Source organism: Zootoca vivipara, chromosome 8, assembly GCF_963506605.1.
Source record: "Zootoca vivipara chromosome 8, rZooViv1.1, whole genome shotgun sequence".
Taxonomy (NCBI): Eukaryota; Metazoa; Chordata; class Lepidosauria; order Squamata; family Lacertidae; genus Zootoca; species Zootoca vivipara.
In genome coordinates this window covers 31636328-31661652 of record NC_083283.1, presented here as the reverse complement: position 1 = coordinate 31661652, position 25325 = coordinate 31636328, and the positions used below count along the sequence as shown (strand labels likewise).

At 43.1% G+C, this 25325-nt stretch overlaps 1 protein-coding gene across 1 annotated transcript; it reads left to right on the top strand.

Moving 5' to 3' along the window:
• Nucleotides 1-828: 828 nt before the first annotated feature.
• Nucleotides 829-25325, top strand: RDH10 (retinol dehydrogenase 10). The gene is made up of 6 exons (XM_035124505.2): nt 829-1928; nt 3864-4096; nt 19357-19455; nt 20722-20867; nt 21506-21637; nt 24047-25325. The coding sequence occupies exons 1-6, from the start codon at nt 1637-1639 to the stop codon at nt 24168-24170; spliced, it is 1026 nt and encodes a 341-aa protein (XP_034980396.1). The 5' UTR covers nt 829-1636; the 3' UTR covers nt 24171-25325.

The following is a 25325-nucleotide window of genomic DNA, read 5'->3' as shown; positions in this document are numbered from 1 at the left end:
GTAGTCTTTGCCAGCTGTGACTTAAGTCTAGACCTGCCGCTATGCATTCTGGTGAATGTAGGCAATTTATATTAACTTCTTTTTTTCCAAGGAATAGCTAAGCCTTAGTGGCCGGTGTGGCACAAAAATATAGTTTCCTGTACGAAGCCCACTGTTTCCCAACGCTTAGGCCTCTGCCCAGGTACCTGGGAGTAAGAACACATAGGATTACTGTCACGCCGCAAGTCAGCGTGCTGCGTCGGACTGCAGCCCCATCCTATGCTGTTAGGTGCGCCTAAGTCCATTCAAATCAACGTGTTCAGTTAGGCTTGCCCCAGTTTAGCGTTACAACTCTGTCTCCGGGGGGAACGGACTGTGGGCGAAGCCGCTCACATGAAGGTGAGCTGACAAAAGCTTAAAGCTGCAACCCTGTGGTGAGTTGCCTAGGAGAAAACACCAAAGAACTATGGGACTTACTTCTGAGTAGGAAAAAAAATTGCACAGTGCACGAACACTTCTCTCCTGCATACTCAACCCGCCCCTTTCCACGTTTACGGTGCCATCGCTTTAAATGGGACACTCTCCCTATGCTTCCTAGAGGTCGTGGCACTCATGAACATTATTGCTTTGAAAAACAGAAAAGGGGCAGCAGAGGCGCAGTTCGCACAGGCTGGGCGGGCCTAGCAGTGCGGGGAACAGTGCGCGCTGCCGCCGCGCTTGACTGCGCCGTCGTGGCCGGACTAGGCTCTCCGTTTAATAAATGAGGGCGGCGCTGCTGGGCGGAAACGTGACGGGAATAGACGGGGGAAGGCCTAGGAATGCAAAGTGGGCGACGAGGAGGCGGTGCCGGGCTGGGAAGCACGGATGATGGTGGGTTTGGGGGCGGGAGGGTTGGCAGAGGGGGGCCTGGTTTCCTCTCGCCGGGGCTATATAGAGCGCCGAGTGGTGGGAAAATGTTCACTTTCAGGGGCGAGGTGCTGAGCTTGGGCACAGCCGCGAGGCGGAGGGGACAGGTAGGGCTAAGGCGCGAGGAGCGTGAGAGGGGTAGTAATAGTAGCAGCAACAGCAGCCGCTGCGGCCGCCTCACCGTTCAGCCTTTTCCGCGAGCTGGGAAGGTGGCAGCCGAACGCCCCTTCGCGTGAGTTCTGCGGGGCTTGTGTGTTCTGAGAGCGCGGAGGAAGCGCAGCGGGAGCCTCCGAGGGAAACTTGTTCCGTGCGCTCCTTTAACTTGCCGCTCGCGGTGGTCACCTCAGGGTAGGAGGGCGCTGAGAGATTTGCCCTCCCTTTACAGTGCCGTAGCAAGAAGTAGTGGCCGCCGCCACCGAAGGCGTCTGAAAGAGCGAAGCCGGAGGCGGCCCTTGAGGTGCCTGCGAACGCCCTTAGGAGGCTTGGCCGGTGCCTAGCGCAGAGTTCCTGCCTTAAGCGCGGAAGCAGCTTGCGCGCTCCCTTCTCTGTCCGAGGAGACAGAGTGCGGGCAGTTTCTGCCTATGCTCGGGTGCGCTGCCCTTCGCTGAATTGTCGAGGCGCGCGCGCTCTCCCGGCTTCTCCAAGCGGGGGGACTCCCAAGTAGCGCCGCGAGCTGTGGGTGCTGTTGCTGCTCAGTCGCCCGCTTCTGCTCCTCCCGGCTGCCCGACCCCCTTCCAAGGGAGCCGCCACCATGAACATCATCCTGGAGTTCTTCGTGGTTACCTTCAAGGTCCTCTGGGCGTTCGTGGTGGCCGCCGCCAAGTGGCTCATGCGCCCCAAGGAAAAGAGCGTGGCGGGGCAGGTGTGCCTCATCACCGGCGCTGGCAGTGGGCTGGGCCGCCTCTTCGCTCTGGAGTTTGCCCGCCGCCGGGCGCGCTTGGTGCTCTGGGACATCAACACGCAGAGCAACGAGGAGACGGCGGGCATGGTGCGGCACATCTACCGGGAGATCGCCGAGGAAGCCGTGGTCGCTGCCCAGAAAGGTAACCGACCGGCGGGAGGAAGTTTGAGGTGGGGACGGGGATGAGCTTGGGAAGCCCCGGGTTCTTAAAAGGCAAACAAGAGAATCAAGTGCCACTTCCTTCTAGAAAAGCAAAGCAAAGGTTTTTTCTATCGATACTTAAAAAACAGCGCGCTCTTGCGCGTCGTCTACTCGGGAATAAGCCCTATTAAGTTCAGTGAGGTTTACTCCCAGGTAAGCGTGTAGGATTGCAGCCTTGGGTGCTTTTTTAAAAAAGTGCAAGATTTGGAGAGAAGAGGGTATAGGAAAGAGAAAACATTTCAAGAGCAGCGGCAATAGTAGCTGAAACTGTTACCTCGTGGATCGTTGCTCTTGTGCAGAGACCTCCTGCCGATACCTGGACAAAGTTCTAGATTAACTTTGAGGATCAGTCTGTCTTCAGGGGGTAAGGGGCGTCTTCTCTTTAACAGAAATATGGTGCTGCTGCTCAGGGCAATAAGGCAGATTGTGGAGTTCTTTGATAGGATGCTTTTCTGGCACACAGATCTGTACATGGTTGGGCGGGAAGAGAAAGAGACAACGGCTTTTACAGCTTGTAGTGTTCTCCCGAGTGACTTTACATGTACCTGCCTCTTTATCAAGGGTGGCTGAGTTGCAAGCATTCGTAAGTCCTCCTATTGTGTGAAAAAGTGTTGGGTGGGGTTTTTTAACCACTTGGTCTTAGGGGAATATTCTCCATTCTTGCCACCCAAGAAGTTTTGGGAGGGATGCAGTGATTTATTTATTTTTAACAGAGGCAGAGATCGGCACGCTAAAGGCAATGACTGGTATTCAATTAACTTCTCATTGGTGTAGACCCACTGAAATTAATGGGACTTAACTGGGTCATGTTGGTCCATTTCATTGAATACCCCAAATACTGTATCCGAGTTATCTCGGATTCCAGAAATTCTAGGCAGGACAGAAATTGAGGAACTTTTCTTGCTTTGGCATGCTGGGCTGCAGTGGTTTGCAAATTTTAAATTGAATGTGCAGGTGCTAAAATAGGAATAAAAGCAAATGAGCCCTCGTTGACCACTTTAAGAAAACTGTGTAAAGGTCTGGCCACCCCATCTGAAATGCACAACCAAGAATCAGAAGAGGGGAGGATTAACCAAAGGTTTACTAATAATATTGGAAGCTGCCTTTTGTCCATCTAGCTCAGTTTTGTCTATACTACCTGACAGTGAGACTCCAGGGTTTCAGATGGAGGACACTCCTAGTCCTACTTGGAGATGCCAGAGATCGAACGTGGGACTTTCTGCATGCAAAACATAAGCTCTAACACTGAGTTGCTATGCTCTACCCATATGACTGTTGCATATTCCTGGAAAGGAAGAAGACGAGAAGGAAATAATTTATTGCAATGGAATTTAATAAGGTCATTAAATGGAGAACACTAAGTAGAGATAGCAAAGGAGGTCTGGGCGTATTTGGGATAGTAAACCAACAGTAAATCTTGTGAGTGGTGAAATGGGAATACTCTTTGCTGCCTATTGCACAGAAATCCAGGTTGTGGGTTGTATGAGATGCCGTGTGATACACATGGGAAGCAATGGTCTGATATATTTGTGCTGCAACTCTCCAATGGTTTGACTTTACCCCTGGCACACTCTTCTATTCTCTTGAGAGATTGATGCCAACAACAACAATTTGACTACAATACTAGACTCCGTTACCTGGGAGTTAGTCCCATTGAACTCAGTGGAACTGGCTTTTGAGTAAGACTTCTTTCTAAGTAAATACAACATTCAGGCTGCATGTTCCCATACCCTCAGATTTAAATACTCCATCTGAGGTGGTTTGTGGATCGAGCTGTCCACTTATTTTCTGATATTTAAGCATTGCATGGTACCTGACAATAGTTTTCATTCTTTCTCCCCCCCCCCCCTTTGCTTGTCTGGTTTCCTGTAAGTAGCTGGGCATGGTGAAGAAGTGGTACCTCACTACAACTTGCAAGTCCACACATATACTTGTGACGTGAGCAAAAGAGAGAACGTATACACAACTGCTGAGAGAGTTCGCAAAGAAGTTGGTGAAGTCTCTGTCCTGGTTAATAATGCTGGTGTGGTTTCTGGACACCATCTCCTGGAATGTCCTGATGAGCTTATTGAAAGGACCATGATGGTTAACTGCCACGCACACTTCTGGGTAAGTATCTCTATTCCTGTTACTACATTTGATATCTAGTCTGTCTGTTCCCTATAAAATGAAATCACAATTTGTTCAGAACAGCATTTGTTTTTGTGTGACAGCACTGCATAATTTGAGCCTTCTGTTACTTTGCCCATCTTACTCACTGAGCCAGATCCTGAGAAAATTGTGTTAAACTAAAAACAACAGTTGGGCAAGTTAGTCTCAACAAACTTTCACCCTGTTGATTTCATTGGGACCTGAATGTGGCTAATGCTGTCTGGGTCAGAGCCCCTGGTATATAGAGATATCGGCTGGCCTTTTTGCCACACTGATTGAGTCGTTGGTCCATTGAGCCCAATATTATCACTCACAAATGGTAGCATCTGCTCAAAAGTCCCATGCAGAAGCTTTTCCAACAGCAGGCGTCTTGGTTTTATTACTTTTTATACTAAGCTATGCAGCTTTCCCTTGATTCTTCTGCGGAACCATCACTAATAGTGTAAAACAGAAGTCTTTGGTAGTCACTGTGGTGCCTTCCAGATGTTGTTGAACTCTTAGCTCTCATCAGCCCCAGCCTGCATGGTCAAAGGTTATGGAAGATGGGAGTGGTAGTCTATGGCAGCTGGATGGTACCACATTAAATAGTATAGTGTAAGATATCCACATAGAGTTTGAGCAAGTGCTGCTTTTTCCACCCAAAGTTCTACTGTATGCATGTTGGGTTGGAATTAATTTACTGTACTCAGTGGGACTTACTCTTAGGTAAGTGCATACTGGATTGCAGCCTAAAGAGTGTGGGGCAATACAGTTCTGCAGAGAATATTGCAATTTTTCTCTCCTCTGTTTTCCTGGGAAGACTTGGACCAATGTTTATAAAGAGTGACTTTTTAAAGAATTTGCCTAAATACCAGGCTATATTCAGAAATATTTTCTTGAATAATTTAATAAAAAAATTCCTTCAAAATCCACTGCATAATATCCAGTGTCAATTACAGCATCTATACTGTTGAAATACTTTGCAAACTCCGTGTTACTGAGAGTTCTAAATATTTGCTGTGTCTATCTTAAGATAGGAGAGTAGACTGGTTCATGTTCCTTATGTCTAGCATACCCTTTAGAACCATGCTGCATACTGTTCAATGAATAAAGCATGAATTGAAGGAAGATCCAGTTTCATCATATACCATTTGAACAATTCAGAAGATATTGGTTTAAATGTTTTACAATTAGAATGAGCCTGAGGGCTTTTTCTGCAGAAATGAAATGCAACCCCCCGGTTTATACTTGTAAAAACAGGGAACTTTGGTAACTGAGTAAATGCATGCTTGTGGCATAGCTGTAAAAATTTAGAGTTCTTGGAAGTGGTCACTTATGACATCATTGTCATTAAAATATGGGCGGATCCTAGACTGCCCAGCTGCTCTTGCCTCAGGCATCTAATTCAACAATAATTTGCAACATTATTGTGTATTCTAAGGATTCATTTAAAAATCCTAATTTAACAATGAAAACCTAATAATGCAGTGCTGTTCATGTCTATTGAAAAAGGAAGTCCCACTCTGTTCAGTGGGGGAAACCAGAAAATGCCCCCCCCCCCAAGGCTTTGCAGCCTTAGGTATGTTTTGAATATCATTTTTTTTAAAAAAAATTATTAAAGGTTTTCTTGGTTTACAAAGATATGTGCAATGTCTCTCATAACATTTTTACAAAGCAGTTTCATTTGTTGAGACACTGGGAAGAAAAAGGGAAGAGAGGTAAATGGAGGGAGCGGGGAGGGGGTCGGGTGGCAATGTTTCTATTTTGCTTAATATGTGTGGCGGGGTTTGTCAGCATTGCTTGTGTAGGTTCTCTGCTGTTCGCTTGTGCCTTTGGTGGTGAGAGATGTTGGGGTTGGCCTAAGACATTTCAAGCTCTTTTCCCCTTTGAAGCACTGCTCTGGAGTCTGGAGTTATAACTGCCCTTGTTATTTGGCTTGAACTTGACAGGCCTATTTCAGCTAAAGTCAGTACCTTGTCATGCAGTGTTGTATAGTTTCAAGTGGCAACCCACAACCCTTTTATGAATGCTTTTTATCAATAAATTATTCTCTGAGGTGGATGCTCAAGCTGTTCTTTTGTTTCCCAGACCTAGGTAACTGAATACATTTGCTAGTTTCCTAAATGTGGAACAATATAAACACAGGAAGAGAATGTTTCAATCATTAATTTCTGCAAATTAAGTAGCAAAAGAAACGGAAGAAGTAAAAGTTAGGAAGGGCCTTTAGTAGGTACATTGGTGCTTCAAATTCAGTATACGTACTTGGTATTTTACACTGGCTTTTCCAGTTGGTTGACCTTGGTGAAATTAAATAGTGTCCACTTGCTTCAGATTTCTGGATTCTGCTATAATGAAGAAAAGGCAAAGCTCTTTGAGGCATAATGAGGGAACAGCTGTCAAACACACACACACACACACACACACACACACACGAGAGAGAGAGAGAGAGAGAGAGAGAGAGAGAGAGAGAGAGAGAGAGAGAGATGAATCACCTCCACAAGTGATAAGAAACAAACACTGCTTTTCTTGGGGAATGTGGTTCCAAACAGGATTGTTGTTGATCCAGAGAATAAACACTGTCAGTGCATCCAAATCAAGCCCTTTGAACAGTGATACTGCTTCACCTTCTATGTATACCAGTATGAATAATCTTTTCTAGAATTCTTTATCAATATCTCTTATAGTGCCAGCATGGTAGGAGATGGTGCAGGAAATTCTTATTTGCCGTACTTTCAAGTAACATTAAACCATGGTTTAGTGCTACATACATGATGTCCTCCTCTGGCCATGTTGCGATGCTTTGTTGAGAATATTATCAACTTGACCTTCTGCCCATGTGAAAGTATGAGTGGTCTGCTTGAATCTCACTTGGTATGCATCTAAGCTTGCTTACAGACTACAGTAATCTTAGGTATGACTACTGAAAAGTAAGTTCCACTGCATTCAATTCCTAGGATATCATCCTATGCACGTTTGCCTATCTCCTTATGACAGTGTAAGCCCAAGGTTACGGTGTGTGATGGTTTTTATGTTGTGTGTTGATCAGGAGATCTTCAGCAGGGTAAACACTTATTGAAGTTATTGCCTGTTGTACTAATCTGGGTCTTGCACAGAGGCTAAATTACCCCCTCAATATTGTGAGGTATCTCTCAATATTGCCTGGGTATCTCTTTGTACCTAGGGTGTTAGCTAAGTTCATTTGCTCCATTTGAAAGATAAAATGTTGCCATGTTCACGTCATATATTTGCAGGCTTATTTGGAACCTGTAACTTGTCCATATCTTGTTTTGGCCAGCCAACTTCTCAAGAAAGGTGGCAAAGTTTTCTTCATTGAACTAGGTTGGCAGGTGGTGTAGAACCTGCCTTATTTGATATGTGTCCAATTCAACAGACTTTGTATCTGTTGTGTATAGCAATGGCCTATGTCAAACTGCAGCATCTTCTAAAAAAAACAGACTTCCCAATATAAGTCCTGCATTAGGTCTATGAAAACCATTGAAAATGAGGGTGCTTGTACAGTCTTCAGGAGTGTAGTCTCCAGGATTGGTGCAGAGTGGACATGACATTCCTTGGCCACTAATCATGCCTAGCAGAAATGGTGTGTTGTAGACTTGCCTGCTCCCTTCCTCTTACTTGTGGTCCTCCTTCTTTCTATGTTCTGTGTTGAATCTTTATCACTGTTAACCATGCCCAATGCCACCTGGATTCCCTCATGCAAGGACATGTAGATTTGTTGCTCTGATTATGATGGCAATCTTAGTTATCATTAGTCATTGTTAGTACAGATATGTATACATCGGGCTACACCTACCTACACCATGCCTTAGGGCTGGCCCACCCATGAAGGAAGCTGAGGCAACTGCCTCAGGCAGCAGGAGCCCTAGGGCAGCAAATCCAAGGAAAGCATTCCCCGCTACTGCTGCTGCTGCTGCTATTTTAGCAGCTACAGCTACAGCAGGCATCCCCAAACTGCGGCTCTCCAGATGTTTTGACCTGCAACTCCCATGATCCCTAGCTAACAGGACCAGTGGTTGGGGAAGATGGGAATTGTAGTCCAAAACATCTGGAGGGCTGAAGTTTGGGGATGCCTTGGAGGCTGACTCATCAGCCCTCCACCCCTCATGCCACATCTACAGTGGCCGCTTGGCAAATAGGAGATGCTGCTGGTCTCTTCCCACCCTTGTTCTTGATGTAGATCTTCACTAGTCCCTTCTTCCCTGGTGAGGGGCACCATTTTGTGGTTTGCCTCAGGTGCCAAAATGTCTTGGGCCAGCCCTTCTATACCTGAAGCAGAGTGTAGGAGAGAAGGGGCAATTCACTTAGAAGGGAAGGCAGTGTGAGAATCGGTGGCACACTCCTGCTTTTTAAAATCTGTTTTATGGAAACATTTAAGCAGAGCTAAAAATAGCTTTGAGATGTCATGTATATATCTACCATATTTGGAGCCTGCACTTTGGCTTTTTGCCTCCTCCAGAGCAAACTGAGGTGATGCCAGGCAGTACAACATGCTTAATAGTACTATGGACTGTTCTGTGTATTTAGAAATAACAGTTTGACTGACTAAACACAAAGGCTGACAATGGGGGGTGGGTTTCTGTGCAAAAATCTAAATATAGACCAACCGGCGTTTTAGCACAGGGAGCTTGCTTGTGAGTTCACCCTCAATATCTTTTAGACACTTTCATTAACAAGTGAACTTCAGTAAGATAACTACTGTTATTTTGGACATTATTCTTGTTAAACCTGGGTTCTCCCTGTGTGCTAGAGTTGCCATATGTCCTCTTTTTCCAGGACATGTCCTTTTTTGCACGGGTAAAATTTCTGTCCTGGCCGATTTTTTGAATTTGCCAAAATGTCCTCGTGCTCAGACACGCTGCCGGCCCTGCGGTGTGCCCCCCAGCTACGACTCTTCATAGGACCATAAAAAGGATCCTGCAGGGTCAAACCATGGGGCTATCTAGGCCAGCATCTTCTCTCCCGCACCCCTTCCTGAGCCCCCCCCCCAGGCACTGGCAAATGTGTCCTCTTTTTTCCTCTTCAAATTATGGCAACCCTACTGTGTACTATTATGGATGCCCAGTATCCTAGAACTGTGATAGATTAGATGGAATGCACAGAACAGGAGTGGAAATAAAACTTCAAATGCATAACATCTCTACCTGTGAACAGGAAGAGGTTGGTGAGTTTAGCTTCTGTCCTGTGCCTGCCCCACCCTGTAGCTTGAAGGTCTTGGCTTCTGCTTACTACAAGTTGCTAAATACTGAAAATCCTTTTCAAAGCAAATGAGGTTTCACCACCCCCACACCTGGGTATCTCTTTATCCCTCCATCCAACTGTAATTCAAAATAATTTACACATGCCCATGTACCTTTTATACCTGTTCAAGTTTCTGGGTCCTCCATCCTTCTGTTTCTGAAATTACCATCCTTCTGGAAAGGAACAAGAGATTTGCTTGAAGGGGAAAATGCATTGTTGGCTTCTTCATTGAAACAGAAGCCTCACACTAAACTCTACTGGCTTAGAATGAATTTTTAACCAGCTCAGGTTCATTTTCCCTAGACCTTGATTCCCTGGGAATGACACACCCACACACTCTGTTTCCTAACTTCCTTGACACTCCACTCTTGTCTGTCCGTAAGTTCTAGACAATCCCTTCAGGCCAGAACTGTTTCTTCTGTGCTTACATACTACTGTATGTTTCCTTTAAAAAGGAGCCGTGTTTAGCCATTTAATTGTTAATAACAGCTTGCCAAATTGTCTCTTGGGATTCATTCATGGATGATTAGATACCATCTTCCATGCAGCGCTCAAAGATCGGGCCTAAAGGGGGCAGATTTGTAAGTATTGTAGGAAAGCAAAAAGGCTGAGCACAGCCACAAGCCATAACCAACAACAAACATTTCTTGTTCTAGGATTTTAAGCGGTGCGCTCTTGCAACATAGAGATGAAGCTATTGCAACACTCAAGTTTGTTTAACTGGGCAGGGTGAAAGTAATGCACCTTTTAAATACCGGATTAGAGCAAAAGTATCCCTCAATAAGTAGTGCAGAGCCGCACAATTGGCAATATTCCATGATGGAGCTCTTGCTTGACAATACCATTTCACACTGCAAGTGAAGGAGCCTATGTTTATAGATAGATAGATCCTTGTCTTCGGCAGCACTGATTTCAGTTCACCTAACATCCAAGCAAGATAAATGATCAGAGTTCAGGGATGCATTCCAGCAGACAAAAACACTTGGGGCTGTGAAGCAGGGAGAGTAAGGAGGTGTGGTCTGGGGAGAGTTCTGAGGGCCAGATAAAAGAGGACTGGAGGGCCGCATTTGGCCTCAGGGACTGAGGGTCCCCACCCTGCATCAAGAGCTTGAGCAGGTTCACACTTTTCATAGAATCATAGTAGCATTGGAAGGGGACCACGAGGCTCATCTGGCCTAACCAACGGCAATGCAGGAATCTTTTGCCCAACATGGGGCACGAATCCACAGTCCTGAGATTAAGAGTCTCCTGCTCTACCCCAATAGAAACCCAATTTATAAAATGCAGCAGCAGCAGCAGCATTTCCAGCTTAGTGCTGGAAAGGCAATTTTTTCATGCAAATTTATTTTCCGTTTAAAAATGGGTTTCTATCTATGCAAAAAGGAACTTGCTCATACCCTTTGGGCTAGTCAGAATCTAACACTGATAATGTGTACACTATATGTGTAATGTGTATTGAGTGTAATGGCTCATCACCCAGGCTAGCACCTCAACGCAGGAAGGTAGCCTGGCTTATATTTTAACACTTGCTAGATCCAAGGGTCAGAAGGATCTAGGCAAACAGGTTCCCCCCCGCCCACTCATAAGCTTCGTCTCTTATTTGAGAGAGAAGTACATACTGTGACCTGGTTTGCACATAACACGAAACTTTAAGCCATGACTTAGCATAAATGGATGAATGGGTTCTTGGAGAGGAGGTTGTGGTCACTGCAGTTACAGAATATAAATCTACCACTCTTAAGAAAACATGTTTATGTGTATGTGAGTGACAAAGAATAATGACACATGAGTTGGTATGGGGGGGGCAGTATAGATATTTACATTATTTATTTCATAACCAAATGGAAATGTGGCTCTGGGGCTATTCAAAATGAAGTAAGGAATTCTCGCAAGTCAATGGAATGCATTAGTAAGTGGGATTTAAACTTGTGGTGCTAAGAAACTTCCAACATATAATGAGCTGTGCAAAACAAAAGGTGACTCCTTTAATGGGGCTTGGCTGTTTAGATTCTATACCTAAAAATAAACTAACCTTTACAGGTTTTTCTTTATTTGCTGTTCTTTTTTTTTTAAGTGTGTGCCAACTGCTTTTGTTTCCTGATGATCCTGAATTAGGGTAGGCTGTGTGCGTCTGTCTTGAATAGACGAAATAGTAGTAAAGCAATGGCTAAACAATTTGGAGCTTGCCACTGACGTTAAATGTAATTGGTTTTATTTTATTCAGAGGCCAGAAATCTTAATGCTGGATTGTGTACATAGGCAAGTTCTAAGCCTGCATCATGAAGTTTGCCAGTGTTCAAGACTTATCCATCTATCCCCACGTCCTTGACCCAGATAATAGCATAGACAAGTCATTTTCAGGCAATCCTAGCATTTCTCAGAACCTTAACGGGGACCACTGAGTAATCGGTACCTTCCCCAGATATCTTGCCTATCTCTGCCATTCTCCTCTTCCAGTGCTTCAGTGTAGAACAAAATGGCAAAAAAGACAATCATGGAAATGTATAACGAGCGTAAAAACAAAACTATGCCGTTATATATCCCTGAAACGAGATATTGGTAAGGTGAAAAAACTCAACTAATAATTCCTCAAAGAAAGTAATAGATTTAAATGTTCCAAAATAAACTTTGATATAGAAAAGAAAGAAATATCTAGAACAGGCATAGGCAAACTCGGCCCTCCAGATGTTTTGGGATTACAACTCCCATCATCCCTAGCTAACAGGACCAGTGGTCAGGGATGGTGGGAATTGTAGTCTCAGAACATCTGGAGGGCCGAGTTTGCCTATGCCTGGTGTAGAAGACTATGTGTTCCAGGCCTCACCTTTGGCTTACATTGGACAAGGGTGAATTCCAACAGCCTGGCCAACAGAGTTTCACATGAACAGAATACTCCTTGGAGTCCAATGTAGAGCACAGGATGTTTATGGCAAGCACATCTATGTGGAAAGGGTTCCCTGGAGATCAGGGCCGGATTTAGGTTTGATGAAGCCCTAGGCTACTGAAGGCAATGGGGCCCTTTATATAGCAGGCGGGGCCCATTACTTACATCATAGGAGCCTACACAACACAAAACACTGTAGCTATATGTAGGTTTTATTTTATTTGTTTTTATCTTACATTTTGGAAATGTACACCCAGGTGTTGTTTTTTCCTTTAAATTTTGTTGGGGCCCCCAAAAGAGTGGGGCCCTAAGCCATAGCTTGTTTAGCTTATACATAAATCCGGCACTGCTGGAGATGGAAAGTTTTGAAAACCATTGGCGCATGCTATGGAAGTGGCAGCGTCTGGCTGGGCTGAAAGAATGTATCGGGCAGTGCTGCAATCTTCCTATTCTAGCCTTAGCCTAGTTCTTTGGCTAGGGTTTAAGGTTTCTGTGGCAGACAAATGGCTGTGAGAATCAAAACCTGATTTGTTGACTCCTTAAGCCAATATTTGAGCAACCCATTCCTGCAGGGATAATCTTAGGATGTAACCCACTTCTTAGCCCACTCCCTAGAAACTCTGGAGATACCTTCCCAACTTCTGTGGTCTCATTAACAAGACGTGTGTTCCTTTCCCCTTCTCCTCTCTGCCCCACCTCATGTTTCCATAAATACCTTATTGGTGAATGTTGTAGACTGACAGTTGCTGTTAACCTATGCATTTATTACTTTATTTACAGCACATTCTGCAGAAGCCTTCCCTTGGTAGGATATTATGCAAATACAGGATATTATGTTTTATTATTTTGGGCTATTTACTAATTGTGGTGTTGTATTTCATTACCCTTTAAATAGTGGGTAGTGAAATGGAGGCCTAGGGGCCTGATCTGACCTGCTAAGCCTTCCCTAATGGCCCACTGATTCCCCCAACCCAACTTTGCAACTTTGAAGAGCACCAGCCAGGAACGAAACAATCTTCATCTTCATCATAGTCCTGGGCTGAGCACCTCTGCCCAGCACCACAGTGAGGATGCTGATCACTCCCCCCTGCTATTCTGATTTGCAGGGAGAGGATACAGTCTGCCTGTTCCATGGAACTGGGTGGTGCTCAGCCCAGTGCCATGATGGGGATGCAGATTGGCAAGATTTTCCTCCTTCCTCTTTCTGAGAGGGTGATAATAATATATTATTTATACCCCGCCCATCTGGCTGGGTTCCCCCAGCCACTATGGACTGCTTCCAACGAAACATTAAAACACAGAAATCCATCAAACATTAAAAGCTTCTCTAAACAGGGCTGCCTTAAGATGCCTTCTGAAGGTCTGGTAATTGTTGTTCTCTTTGACCTCTGGTGGGAGGGCGTTCCACAGGGTGGGTGCCACTACCAAGAAGGCCCTCTGCCTGGTTCCCTGTAACTTGGCTTCTCGTAGCAAGGGAACCGCCAGAAGGCCCTCGGTGCTGGACCTCAGTGTCCGGGTAGAACAATGGGGGTGGAGACGCTCCTTCAGGAAAATATGAAGGAAAATTGCTTCCTCTACCACCATGACAGTGGGGAGGGGAAAATTTTCCTGAGAGAGACAAAGATGGCCACACCCACTTCAATTTCGCCACATCTACCGCTGGGATATGACCCTTGGTGGGTTAGCCCACAATGAATACAACCCATGGACTGAAAAAGGTTAGACTTTCACAAGTAGGAGGATATCACTGGGAAAGCCCTTTCTGTTCTTGACAATCAATTAACTCTTGGTACAAAACTGAATGTGCTCCTAATATACACAGGAGTAGTTTACACTAATTTTGTCATCTTTGAAGGCTTGGTATTTCAAGCAGCTGTTAGCTGTTACTGGGTGATTAAAGTCATGCTTGGAGGAGACCCAACGAAAACAATGGGCTGACTTGCGCCAGTTGATTTCAATGGGTCTGCTTTGAATATGTCAAATATTGGATAATTGACTATTGTTATCATCGCAGTTTACAAATAATGAGGGCAGGTCCCTGCCCAAAGAAGCTTACCCTCTTAAATTTTGACATGGGCAAGACAACATCAAAAAGGAAGCAGAGGCAGGTGTGTGTTCCCTTTGGCATCTCTTTGCATGCACGTCTAGGCCTCATGGTCAGAGAAGATTTTTGAAAGTGGATAGCGCTATCTGCTGAATAAAGGTAAAGGGACCCCTGGCCATTAGGTCCAGTTGTTACCGACTCTGGGGTTGCGGCGCTCATCTCGCGTTATTGGCCGAGGGAGCCGGTGTACAGCTTCCAGGTCATGTGGCCAGCATGACAAAGCCGCTTCTGGCGAACCACAGCAGCACACTGAAACGCTGTTTACCTTCCCTGTAGTGGTACCTATTTATCTACTTGCACTCTGACGTGCTTTCGAACTGCTAGGTTGGCAGGAGCAGGGACCAAGCAATGGGAGCTCACCCCATCACGGAGATTCGAACCGCCGACCTTCTGATCGGCAAGCCCTAGGCTCTGTGGTTTAACTGCCGTGGGAGCCTGCGTCCCTTTATCTGCTGAATTCTAAACCTTTATTAGCACTTAAGGTAGGACACTGGTGTATTCAGCAACTCTGTCCCTATTCATATTATCAAATGTGCATAGTATCCTAGATCCTACAGAGATCTATACAGATTAAACACTTTCAGCACATTTTTTAGCAACTGTATTCAAGTTGTTTCGGTGGGGAACAGTTTGGTAAGTCATTTTGAATTCTCCCTATCTGAGAGTAAGAGTAGCTGCCGTGTGAAATTGAGGCAATTCCTTGTATGGCTGTCTAACCAGTTAAACCAGTTCTTTCATGATGTCAGGATGGTGCAAAGAAGCTGGTTAACAGGACAGAGCCAAGAGGATATGAAATTTTCATTGTCCCTCCCAACTGCTCCATTAAGTAGATTCCAGTGCTGCTATAGGGCACTACTTTTTAGCATCTTACCTGATGGATTGGGGGGGGGTATAGCTGCCAAGTCTCCCGTTGAAAAATCCGGGATCAGCAGTGGCACGGCACTGGAAGTCGCTTCTACGCATGTCTGGACATGCGTAGAAGCAACTTCCGGTGCCGGCGCTGCCTGATTTCCAGTGCCCAGACATGGGCAGAGCGGCACCCGAAATCAGTTTTGCGCATGTCCAGACATGCGCAGAAGGAGCCTCCCTGGCAGGTAGGAAATCGGGGGATTTACGGAACTTTTTTTTATTAATTCGGGATAACAGCGGGAAACTGATTAAAATCCAGGGGTTTCCCGTGAAAAACGGGAGACTTGGCAGCTATTGGGGTGTGTGTGTTAGTCTGCAACACAATTTTACTGCTACACACATTTTAGCACTGTTCAAAAATTTGCTCTTCCATTCTTGCATTATACTATTGTCTGGGTGCTTTTAAAGTAGCTAACAAGCGATTGTACTTCATCTTTCTCGGTATTTTTGAGCTATAAAAATCTTTCAACTATTTTAAAATACGTTGTATGGTATGTATCTTCCCAAGACTATAAAATAACAAGCAAATAATTCAGCTTCATAAACTTGTCTCCAAAAAGCCATTGGTTTTTATACACAAATTAAAGTTTGAACTTTCGTTTACTGATTGATTGGCTGCTGTGGTAGAAGAACTTTGTTATATCCTCATAACCATAGGATTATAGACAACTTGATTTCATTGTTCTTGTTATGATCATGTCCATAACGTTAATCTTAAAAATGGTAAAAATTGTTTGCAGAATATTGTCATCAGGATAAGAAACTTTCTAAAGGGTAATTTATGACTGCTGACTAATCCACACATTCCCACTAGAATGTATCTAAATTGGTTCTGCCCCACATATCAACTGCCTTTCTCTTCTAAATAAGAGCTAATCAACATGAATCGGCAACAAGTTACATGATTGAGGAGTGGACTGCACTATGGAGTCTGCTGTTTGAGGAGGTGGAGAAGCAATTCAAGCCCTACCGGTAGAAGGCAAAGTTTCTTTGCATGTAGAAAACTAGTGTGTCAGAGGAGGGTTCCAGGTTTAGCCCTCTCCCTGCTAGTTTTCTAAGTGTAGGGAGTTTCTACCTCCTCCCAAAGGATTGTTCAAGCTGATCTGTATAGTATAGTCCAGGAAAAACGGAATCCTGCGATTCCATGGTTATTGGCTTCTATTGGGGACAAAATGTTTGTACCAGATTTTTATAGCTCTGCAGAGCATTGGTTATAGAACTTTTGTCGTGGAGATTAATGAAGATCCTGGAAAGAATTCAGATGAAACTGAGTTCAGATGTATTGCATTACTACATGGTGTTATGATTCAAGGAGCTGGAGGAAGAGGGCTACATGTGAAGCCATTTCTAGCAAAGCTTCATAAAATGAAATTTTGTTTCTATTTTCAGTGTACTAAAGGTACCGTACAGAGAGCAACTTTAATCAAGGTGGTTCTGAGTGGGTTTGTGGTATGGGAATTGGATCCAGACTTCATGAGTGCAGGACTTGAGTCACAAAATGCTCCTACCAGAGGGGTGATTTTTCAAGATTTCTCTTCCCCACTCTGTACTTCCCAAAACTTTGCTCTGGACTGTTGGAGGACCCTCTAGAATAGTGCAGCAAGGGAACAGGAAACTGGCAAATATCACTTCTTGTTCCCTTTGTCAAGTGAGAGCTTCTACTGGAACTCATTATTTTCTAAGGAGAGGAGAACAAGTCTGGTCTAACCCCTTCTGTGTGTGTGAGAGAGAGGTTTCTTCAGTAAATGAAGCCAGAAGAGCCTTATGATAGCAATCTGAGAACCAAAATGAAGCTAGGCAACCAATGGAGATTAACTGATTTAAATTTTGAATTGGGAACAATGACACCATGTCATTATATTACAACAATCTTTCTCCTATGAATAGTATCTCTTCCCCCCCCCCCTAATGAAGTAAAGGAAAGCATGAGATATAGAGTGGGAAATAGGAGACTTGAAAGTAAGTACAACTTACTAGCCCCAACAACCCCTATCCAGCATGCCAGTTTTTGCTCTCACATTTCCCTTCTGCTCAAAATAGTTTTTTACTTTCTACTCCTGAACAATTATGTTTGTTTAAAACTTCCACATCTGCAGAATTGTGTTGTACCAAAGACCATGATGTCCTAGAATAAACCGTTCCCTCACATGGCAATAAATGAAGCCATAGTCCAGTCTTCGTTGATACCGAAGATGTTTGCAGATGACTCTTGCTTCAAGAGGAGGGGGAAACTCAAAACATGATGGTTGATCATGGATCTGGGCACACAGAACTTGTGTGGGGGACTTGGTGGAGTCCAACAGTTGGCACACCCTGAGAACTGAGTGTTTATATTAAGTTTTCTGCATTTGTAGCGGTAGCTGCAGAAATATGTTTGAAAACATGCAAGCTCTCTTCTGTAAAAGGCTCAGCGCTGGATACTGTTAGTCCTACAAGAAACAATATCAGCCCTTTCCTCGGTCCTTCAGTCATTTTCCATCACTTGCCCTGCTTGCAAGTGTGGTAGATGGTGAAATTATTTGGTGGCAGCTTCTCCAAAAAGCAGGGAGAGGAACAACACAGGAATAGCAGTGCAATTCCTAAGGATCTCTCTTCCTTATAACTACAGGCTTAAAATGTACATTATTTGGGGGGAGGGGGACAGCATGCACTATATTATGCTTGCATAGTACGACTTCCCAGCATAAGTTTTGACCCAGAATTTTGGCAGCACTTGGTACCATGCAACAAAACTTACAAGGCTCATGTTTTGAACTCCTTGAAAGGATGGTGATGGGGGCGGGGTGTGGGGGAACTCAAGCAAACCAGGTTAGTTCTGTAGTGTAGCAAATCCTTCATTAAGAGCCGAGGCAAGAAACTGAGAATGGGAGAACCTGTTAATCTTCTGTCAACCACTAGCTGCCCATTGAAAACACATGTTTGTGTGGTGTTCAGAGGTTTGAGTTAGTCATCTATCACCTGCGAACAGAAATGCCTCACCAAGAACATGTGAACATTCTTAGAGCAAAACTGTTTTGATGTCTCTGATTGGAAAAGGCAGAGACGCCATGAGAATGGAATTAGATTGAGTCAGCAGCAGTCTTTTTTCTAGCTGAAATTGTTTAGGCTGTCAGTTACCTAGTGAACAAATGCGGAGAGTGGTTTAAGTTCAAGAAAATTCCCTACCTTTTTAGCTTTCAGTATTTCAAAATGATTGTGTTTGTTTAGATTACGAAGCCACTTAACTTTAAAAGCCGCTAATATTGGTTTGAATTGGGGAGGGGGGGCGCTTCCTTAATAAAACAGAACTAGTGGTGTAGCAATTTAAAAATGAGCCCTGTTTCTGGCTTACAGATGCAGTCAATTTGGCAGAAATGCGATTCTAGCACAGTGTCACTTCCTGCAACTGCATGGCAGCTGCAAAGCAACTGCTGTAAAGTAATTATAGATGGCTTAATCTTTCAAATATATTTCTGCAGGTGGAATCTCAGCAAAGTCCATGGAGGAATATGCAGGTGTCATGAGATGAGATTATACATGGAGCTTTGTGGAGACTTCATCTGTTGTTGTTTGGCCTCTTAGCATGCCTGTTACAATGTGAAAAACAAGACAGCCATACATTAGTCTGAGCAATGTCAATATATTGTTGCAGATTTCTAAGTACAACAAGATACATATTTTTAAACACACATTCCTCGCTTATAATAGGAGCTTTTTGCCGATGTTGTGCAGTGTAAATTAAAGAGTAGGGGAGGGAAACTAGGAGGAAAAACAGATTAAAATCTCCACTCACCCATGAAGCTTTCTAGGTGACCTTGTGCCAGTCTCGTAGGGATGTTATGAGGCTAAAATGGGATGGACAGAGAGACAACCTTGTGTGTTATGGCTACTTGACTTTGGGATAAAGATAAGTATATCTGGCCTAATGGAAACTCTGGACTTTGGGCATAATTGTAATCAAACTTAGGGTGCTGCAGCTTTTCTGTAAGAATTATCTCCGGGGACCATTCACTCAATTGCCTGCAGTCTTGTATTTTGGCTGATGCAGAAGTAGGCCAATGAATGGTTGGCACTTAAGTAACAAACTCGTGTGCTCTTGCTTTGTAGACCACTAAAGCATTCCTTCCCAAAATGCTGGAATTGAATCATGGACACATTGTGACTGTTGCAAGTTCCCTTGGCCTATTCAGTACCGCTGGAGTGGAGGTTTGTTAAGATTACTTTAAATCTGATCTTGCATGTCTAAATGCTTCATGCTGTTGTTGAACCTGCTGGTGAAACGATTTAACTCAGACTTCTGGGAAGCTCACAGCTCTAACTTCTGTTGAAAACTCAAGGTCCAACTTGAATTCAGTTGAGTAACCATCAGTTTTGGTTTTTTAGTTTCTAGAAATGACTTCCTCAGATGTGTCAGTGCAGAGAATAAGAATGAGCAACAGTTGTTGGAATACCAGTACAGTAGTATGGTATTTAATAGTTCCCCCCTCCCACATGCCATACAGCACCATATTACATGTACCAAAAATGACCATTGTAGGTATAGTGAAGGTTAGATCAAGGTTGGAGAACCTGTGGCCATCCAGATGGTGTTGGGCTCCAGCTTCCATCTGTTCCAGCCAGCATGGCCAATGGTCAGGAATGATAGGAGCCAGACTCCAACACCAGTTGGTGGGCCACACATTCCCCATCCCTGGTCTAGATGTTGCAAGGCAGCCTTCCTGCTTCAGGCACTTCAAAACTAAAATACCGTTGACATGACATAGATTTCAAAATGATAGTTGTATGATCAAAATGGAATAAGCTACCTCCTGTCTGCTCTCTCTCCTAGCCTCACACTTAAGTACTTCTGGAGCACTCTCTCCCATGCTGTGTCATCATCATAAGTGCTGGTGACTCAATGAAAACAAAGCGCGTTTATTGGTCATTCCGCTACATACAGTGTTTATGTACTTAAACATCAACGGTGGTCTTTAGTTCTGTATTTCTTCTGATTAAGAAGGCACAATTGTGAACAACTGGGGGTGGTTTTTTTGTCTTTCACACTCCCAACAATAATTTCCATTAATCAACATTGATTGTCTAATTTAGCCATTGTGCTGCAACAGGTTGTAAAGAGCAGAACTTCTTAGTGTGCAAGCAAGCAAGCAAGCAAGCCAGAAAAGGGTATAGAAATGCTAAAGGAGAAGCAGTTTAGACTTCATATCCCTGGCTGATAAACAGTGGCAGATTACCAGACTAAGCCACCCACACCTCCAGGTGGTCCACAAGCAAGATCGTCTCCCAGTTACTCTTCCCATTGTAGCTACCGTAATAATACAGAGGAGAAGAAATTATCTCAGCTAGTGCTATCACCACTCAGAGGACTTCGATTAAGTGGTATAATGATTCAATAGGAACATGAACGATGCTTTCAAATCTGTTCACTTTATTTTTGCTATATTTACACACTTGCTTCTTCCATTATCAATCTAGGATTATTGTGCCAGTAAATATGGAGCAGTGGGTTTTCATGAATCTTTGAGCCATGAACTGAAGGCAGCTGAAAAAGATGGCATTAAAACAACATTGGTCTGTCCTTACCTTGTAGACACAGGAATGTTCAGAGGATGCAGAATTAGGTAAGCAAACTAACTTTTTTTTTTCTCATCTCCAGTAACTGTAAAAAAGATAATACAGCTATATCAATTGCCACAAAAATGATGTGTTTTGGGTCAAGTGCAATAAAAGATCTACATTGCAAAACATAATTACTGTATATTCCTGTGTATAAGACTACTTTTTAACCCAGGAAAATCTTCTCAAAAGTCGGGGGTCGTCTTATACGCCGGGTCATATTTCTTATATGGCGAGTATATCGCAAACTCTATATTTTAACTGGAAAAGTTGGGGGTCGTCTTATACGCCCAGTGGTCTTATATGCCGGAATATACGTATGATCTCTATAACTTTGTTCATGTAACAGGGAAACACAAATATTATTTGAAGCCAAGTTGTATTTTAGCTTTCACTTTTTGATGTGTTATAAACGCCTTTTATATCTGGTAAATGTACAGACTTGTTTAATCTAGATCGGACTTTAATTTAGAAATGCTTCAAATGGCATAATCTGACCCAAATTAAACCATTGACTCATATTAAAATCAATGGGATTTAAGCTTAAACAATTCCCTTTGAAGTAAAAAGTGGCTTTAACTCTGGCTGAATCTTCTCCCTGCATGTATATTTCTAAAACAAGGCTTTCGTTTTTCTTTTTCAGAAAAGAAATTGAGCCTTTCCTTCCACCACTGAAGCCAGATTACTGTGTAAAACAAGCAATGAGAGCTATACTTACAGACCAACCTATGATTTGCACACCTCGCCTGATGTATATGGTCACCTTCATGAAAAGGTGATTTACCTTGGAATCTTGGCTAGCAGTTAATGTACTGTATAACTTTTAACAGACCAATGGGTACCCAGTATATTGGAGCAGTGTGCATCTTGGACAGTTCTATTGTTCTTACTAGTCTGACCCTAGCTGATAGCATAAATGGACAGCTAGAAAAGTTCTGTAGGAACTTGTGTTGGTGGAAAAACTTCTCAAGTGTACAATATTACACAGTGGTACCTCTGGTTACAGATGCTTCAGGTTACAGACTCCGCTAACCCAGAAATAGTACCTCGGGTTAAGAACTTTGCTTCAGGATGAGAACAGAAATCGCGTGGCAGCGGGAGGCCCCATTAGCTTAAGTGGTACCTCAGGTTAAGAACGGACCTCCAGAACGAATTATGTTATTAACTCGAGGTACCACTGTACAGTGGTACCTCGGTTTAAGTACACAATTGGTTCCGGAAGTCTGTACTTAACCTGAAGCGTACTTTCCCATTGAAAGTAATGGAAAGTGGATTAATTCGTTCCAGGCGGGTCCGTGGAGTACTTAAACTGAAGCGTACTCAAACCGAAGCGTACTTAAACCGAGGTATGACTGTACTTATAATGTTTGCTTGAATAATGCATACAAGTCAAGCTGCGTGGCAAGAGGAAAACAGTGTTTTTGATAACTACACTGGAAGTGAAATAGTTTTGGATCCCAAATACAGCAATCTTTCTCTGAATTAATAAAACAAGCCATTCTTGAGGATTTGTCTAGAAAGGTGCCTTTGGTGCCCTTTATGTCGGCGTGCTCTCTCTGTTCATGGCACAGCACTAGAAAAGGTAAAAAGTTCATGGGCTGTGGTAAGGAGAGAGATTTCTTCTCACCCCAAAAAGTCATTTAACTTCAAGCATCAGTTCTAAAATAGAATTATTTTAATCTTATATTGGCATATGAAGAATGCACACACATCCCCCACAACAGCCTATGTGGATCACGTGTTAAGGAACTTAACCAACGCTTGGACCTTGTAATATTTGAAATGTTATAGTATATAGTTTGCAGAAGTGCAGAAAAACTACACCGCACTAGGCCCACCTGGCACTCATATTTAATAAAGGATTCCCTCCCACCCACCCCCCTTCCGTCCAGCTGCTAAGTCTCCATATTGTGGAATCCACAGGTGGGAATGGGGGTAGTGGAGGCATCCTGGCCTCCTTAGTTTGGGGGAGCTAATCAACACTAAGTTATCTGCTCTTGCACTGTAGCTTCAGATCTGGAGAACTCCTACCCCCTTTGTTTGCCTTCTGATGATACAAATTCAGCTTAATTGGCACAAGCTCTTTCTTGCACAGCGAAGCTAATGGAGGCAGCAGCAGCTATAGCCTTTGCTTCAGTAGGCAACTTTGACAAATAATTCCATTGCCAAATATCCTGGATCTGAAGAAGTTACAGTGGTACCTCAGGTTACAGACTGTGCTCTCCCAGAAATAGTACCTCAGGTTAAGAACTTTGCTTCAGGATGAGAACAGAAATCGTGTGGCGGTGCCGTGAGGCCCCATTAGCTAAAGTGGTACCTCAGGTTAAGAAAAGTTTCAGGTTACGAATGGAACCCCAGAATGAATTAAGTTCTTAACCCGAGGGACCACTGTATTGCTTTTCAGTTGAATTCAAATTTCTGGGGGTTTTTTAAAACTGAAAACTGGCATCAACAAAGGCATGCATTTATTAAAAACAGACAAAAAACTGGAAGTGTTAGTATTGATTTATCTAATCTCTGCAAGGTTTCTACATAGTGCCCAATTATAGCAAAAAGTAGTCCAATGTAAAAAATTTCCTTCAATTAAACATCAGTGTGGAACTTCAATTTTTGATGGGAGGGCTACCCTGAAATTTCTATGAAGTGTTCTAGGTCTCCCATTGTCTATTTCTCTTTTAAAAGTGAGGCTCTTCATCAATGCTCAGAAATTTGGGGGAGCAATATCTGAATATAAACTTCTAATAGCTAAAATGGCCTGATTTCTATCTTACATTTTAAGCATTTGTCATGCAGTCATATATTTAAAGTAATCAATTATTGTTATTGCATCGGGGCTTTGTTTACTCGTACAAAAGATTATTTCAAAAGGGACTAAGCTGAAAATAGCGCATTGTCTCTTGTCTGTTTTTCTTACTATGCTTTCAAGGAGAGGTCAGTAACTGCAGACTGACAAATGCCAGAAAGCTAAAAAATACTATGTGTAAATAAATAAATGCATCATATGTAATCATTGATACTTAACCTTTTTATGTTGTATTTTTATGTTGTGAGCCGCCCTGAGATCTGCAGATGAAGGGCAGTATACAAATTTAATTAACAACAACAACAACAACAACAATTCTTTATATGACAATTGGTAAAGTGTTTTGCTTCATAACATTTCTTATTTTCTTCCCCCTCTTAGCATCCTGCCTTTTGAAGCAGTTGTGTGTATGTACCGGTTTCTGGGAGCAGACAAGTGCATGTACCCTTTCATTGCTCAACGAAAACAGGCCACAAATAACAATGAAGCAAAAAATGGAATTTAACGTTTTACAAAGGACTGGTGTTTGTAGCTGAATTATGTTCAAAACCTAATGACTGAATTGTGAAGTGCACTTGCAGTTAGCAGATGCAATAGTTAACATTTTACTGTGGTATTCTCTTGGATCCTATACCTGTATAGTGAACAGAAAATCAATGTTTTTACATACTGTATATAAAGTAATAGAATTCTTGGAAACTGTGATGGGCAAAGTGAATTTATAAAATGTAGTGGTCACCCTTGTCCCTTTTGAAACTTCACTAAATGTACAGTAACATTCTACTCTTTTGTAAACAAACTGTAAGATTGCTCCTGAGATGGCCATTCAACCAGAAGATGCAATTGTTTCAGCAACTATTATATTTTCTTGTATTTTCTGTGGGCAAACATTTTAAAACAAATGCAGTGAAATAGTGGGACGGTGTTTCACAGCTTCACCCAGGCTATGTAGAACAGATAAATTTCATTGAAATTCTGCTGTGTAATACCTACATCCATTGAACATTAAATCTTTCCTAACTCAACTGGAAAATGTGCATTTTATGAAGTTTTTGGAATGAAGTAATGCAGGACTTTTTCATCCCATTACTGAGAGAGGCTCCCCTCTTTTCCCCACCCCAAATCTTTTTAAAGTTGGCAGCTTCTTAAAGCTAATTTTTGTTTTGAGGTGGCAATGGCATATCTAAATTATGGCCAAGTATCATGGCAAAACCCTTTCCGCCCCCTCATTGCTCTCATATGTAAATATTACTTTACCCAAACTCTTGCCTAAAATTCAAAAGAAATCAAGCAAGGTGGATTTTAAAAGTCTTCATTCTTATGCCAGCTAATTTGCAAAGATACGAATAATGCTGGATGCAACTTGACTGTTTTAAGGATGGAAAGGGTGTGTAAATGTCTCTTCACGAGTGTTCACATTGTAGAAGCAGTTGGGTTTTTTGTTTGTAAAAAAACACACAATTTTGTGCCTTGAATCTGAGCATCTGTATTAGTGGAATATTGTAATGGTGAACTTCTACCTCTATATCTAAATGTATACCATCCGCTTGTAAATTTACTATAAACCGAATCCTGTGGTGACTTTTTTTTTTAGAATGTCATGTTAAATAGTGACCAACTTTTGTGGTTATTAAAGTGAGCCACTTTGTTCTTTAAGCAA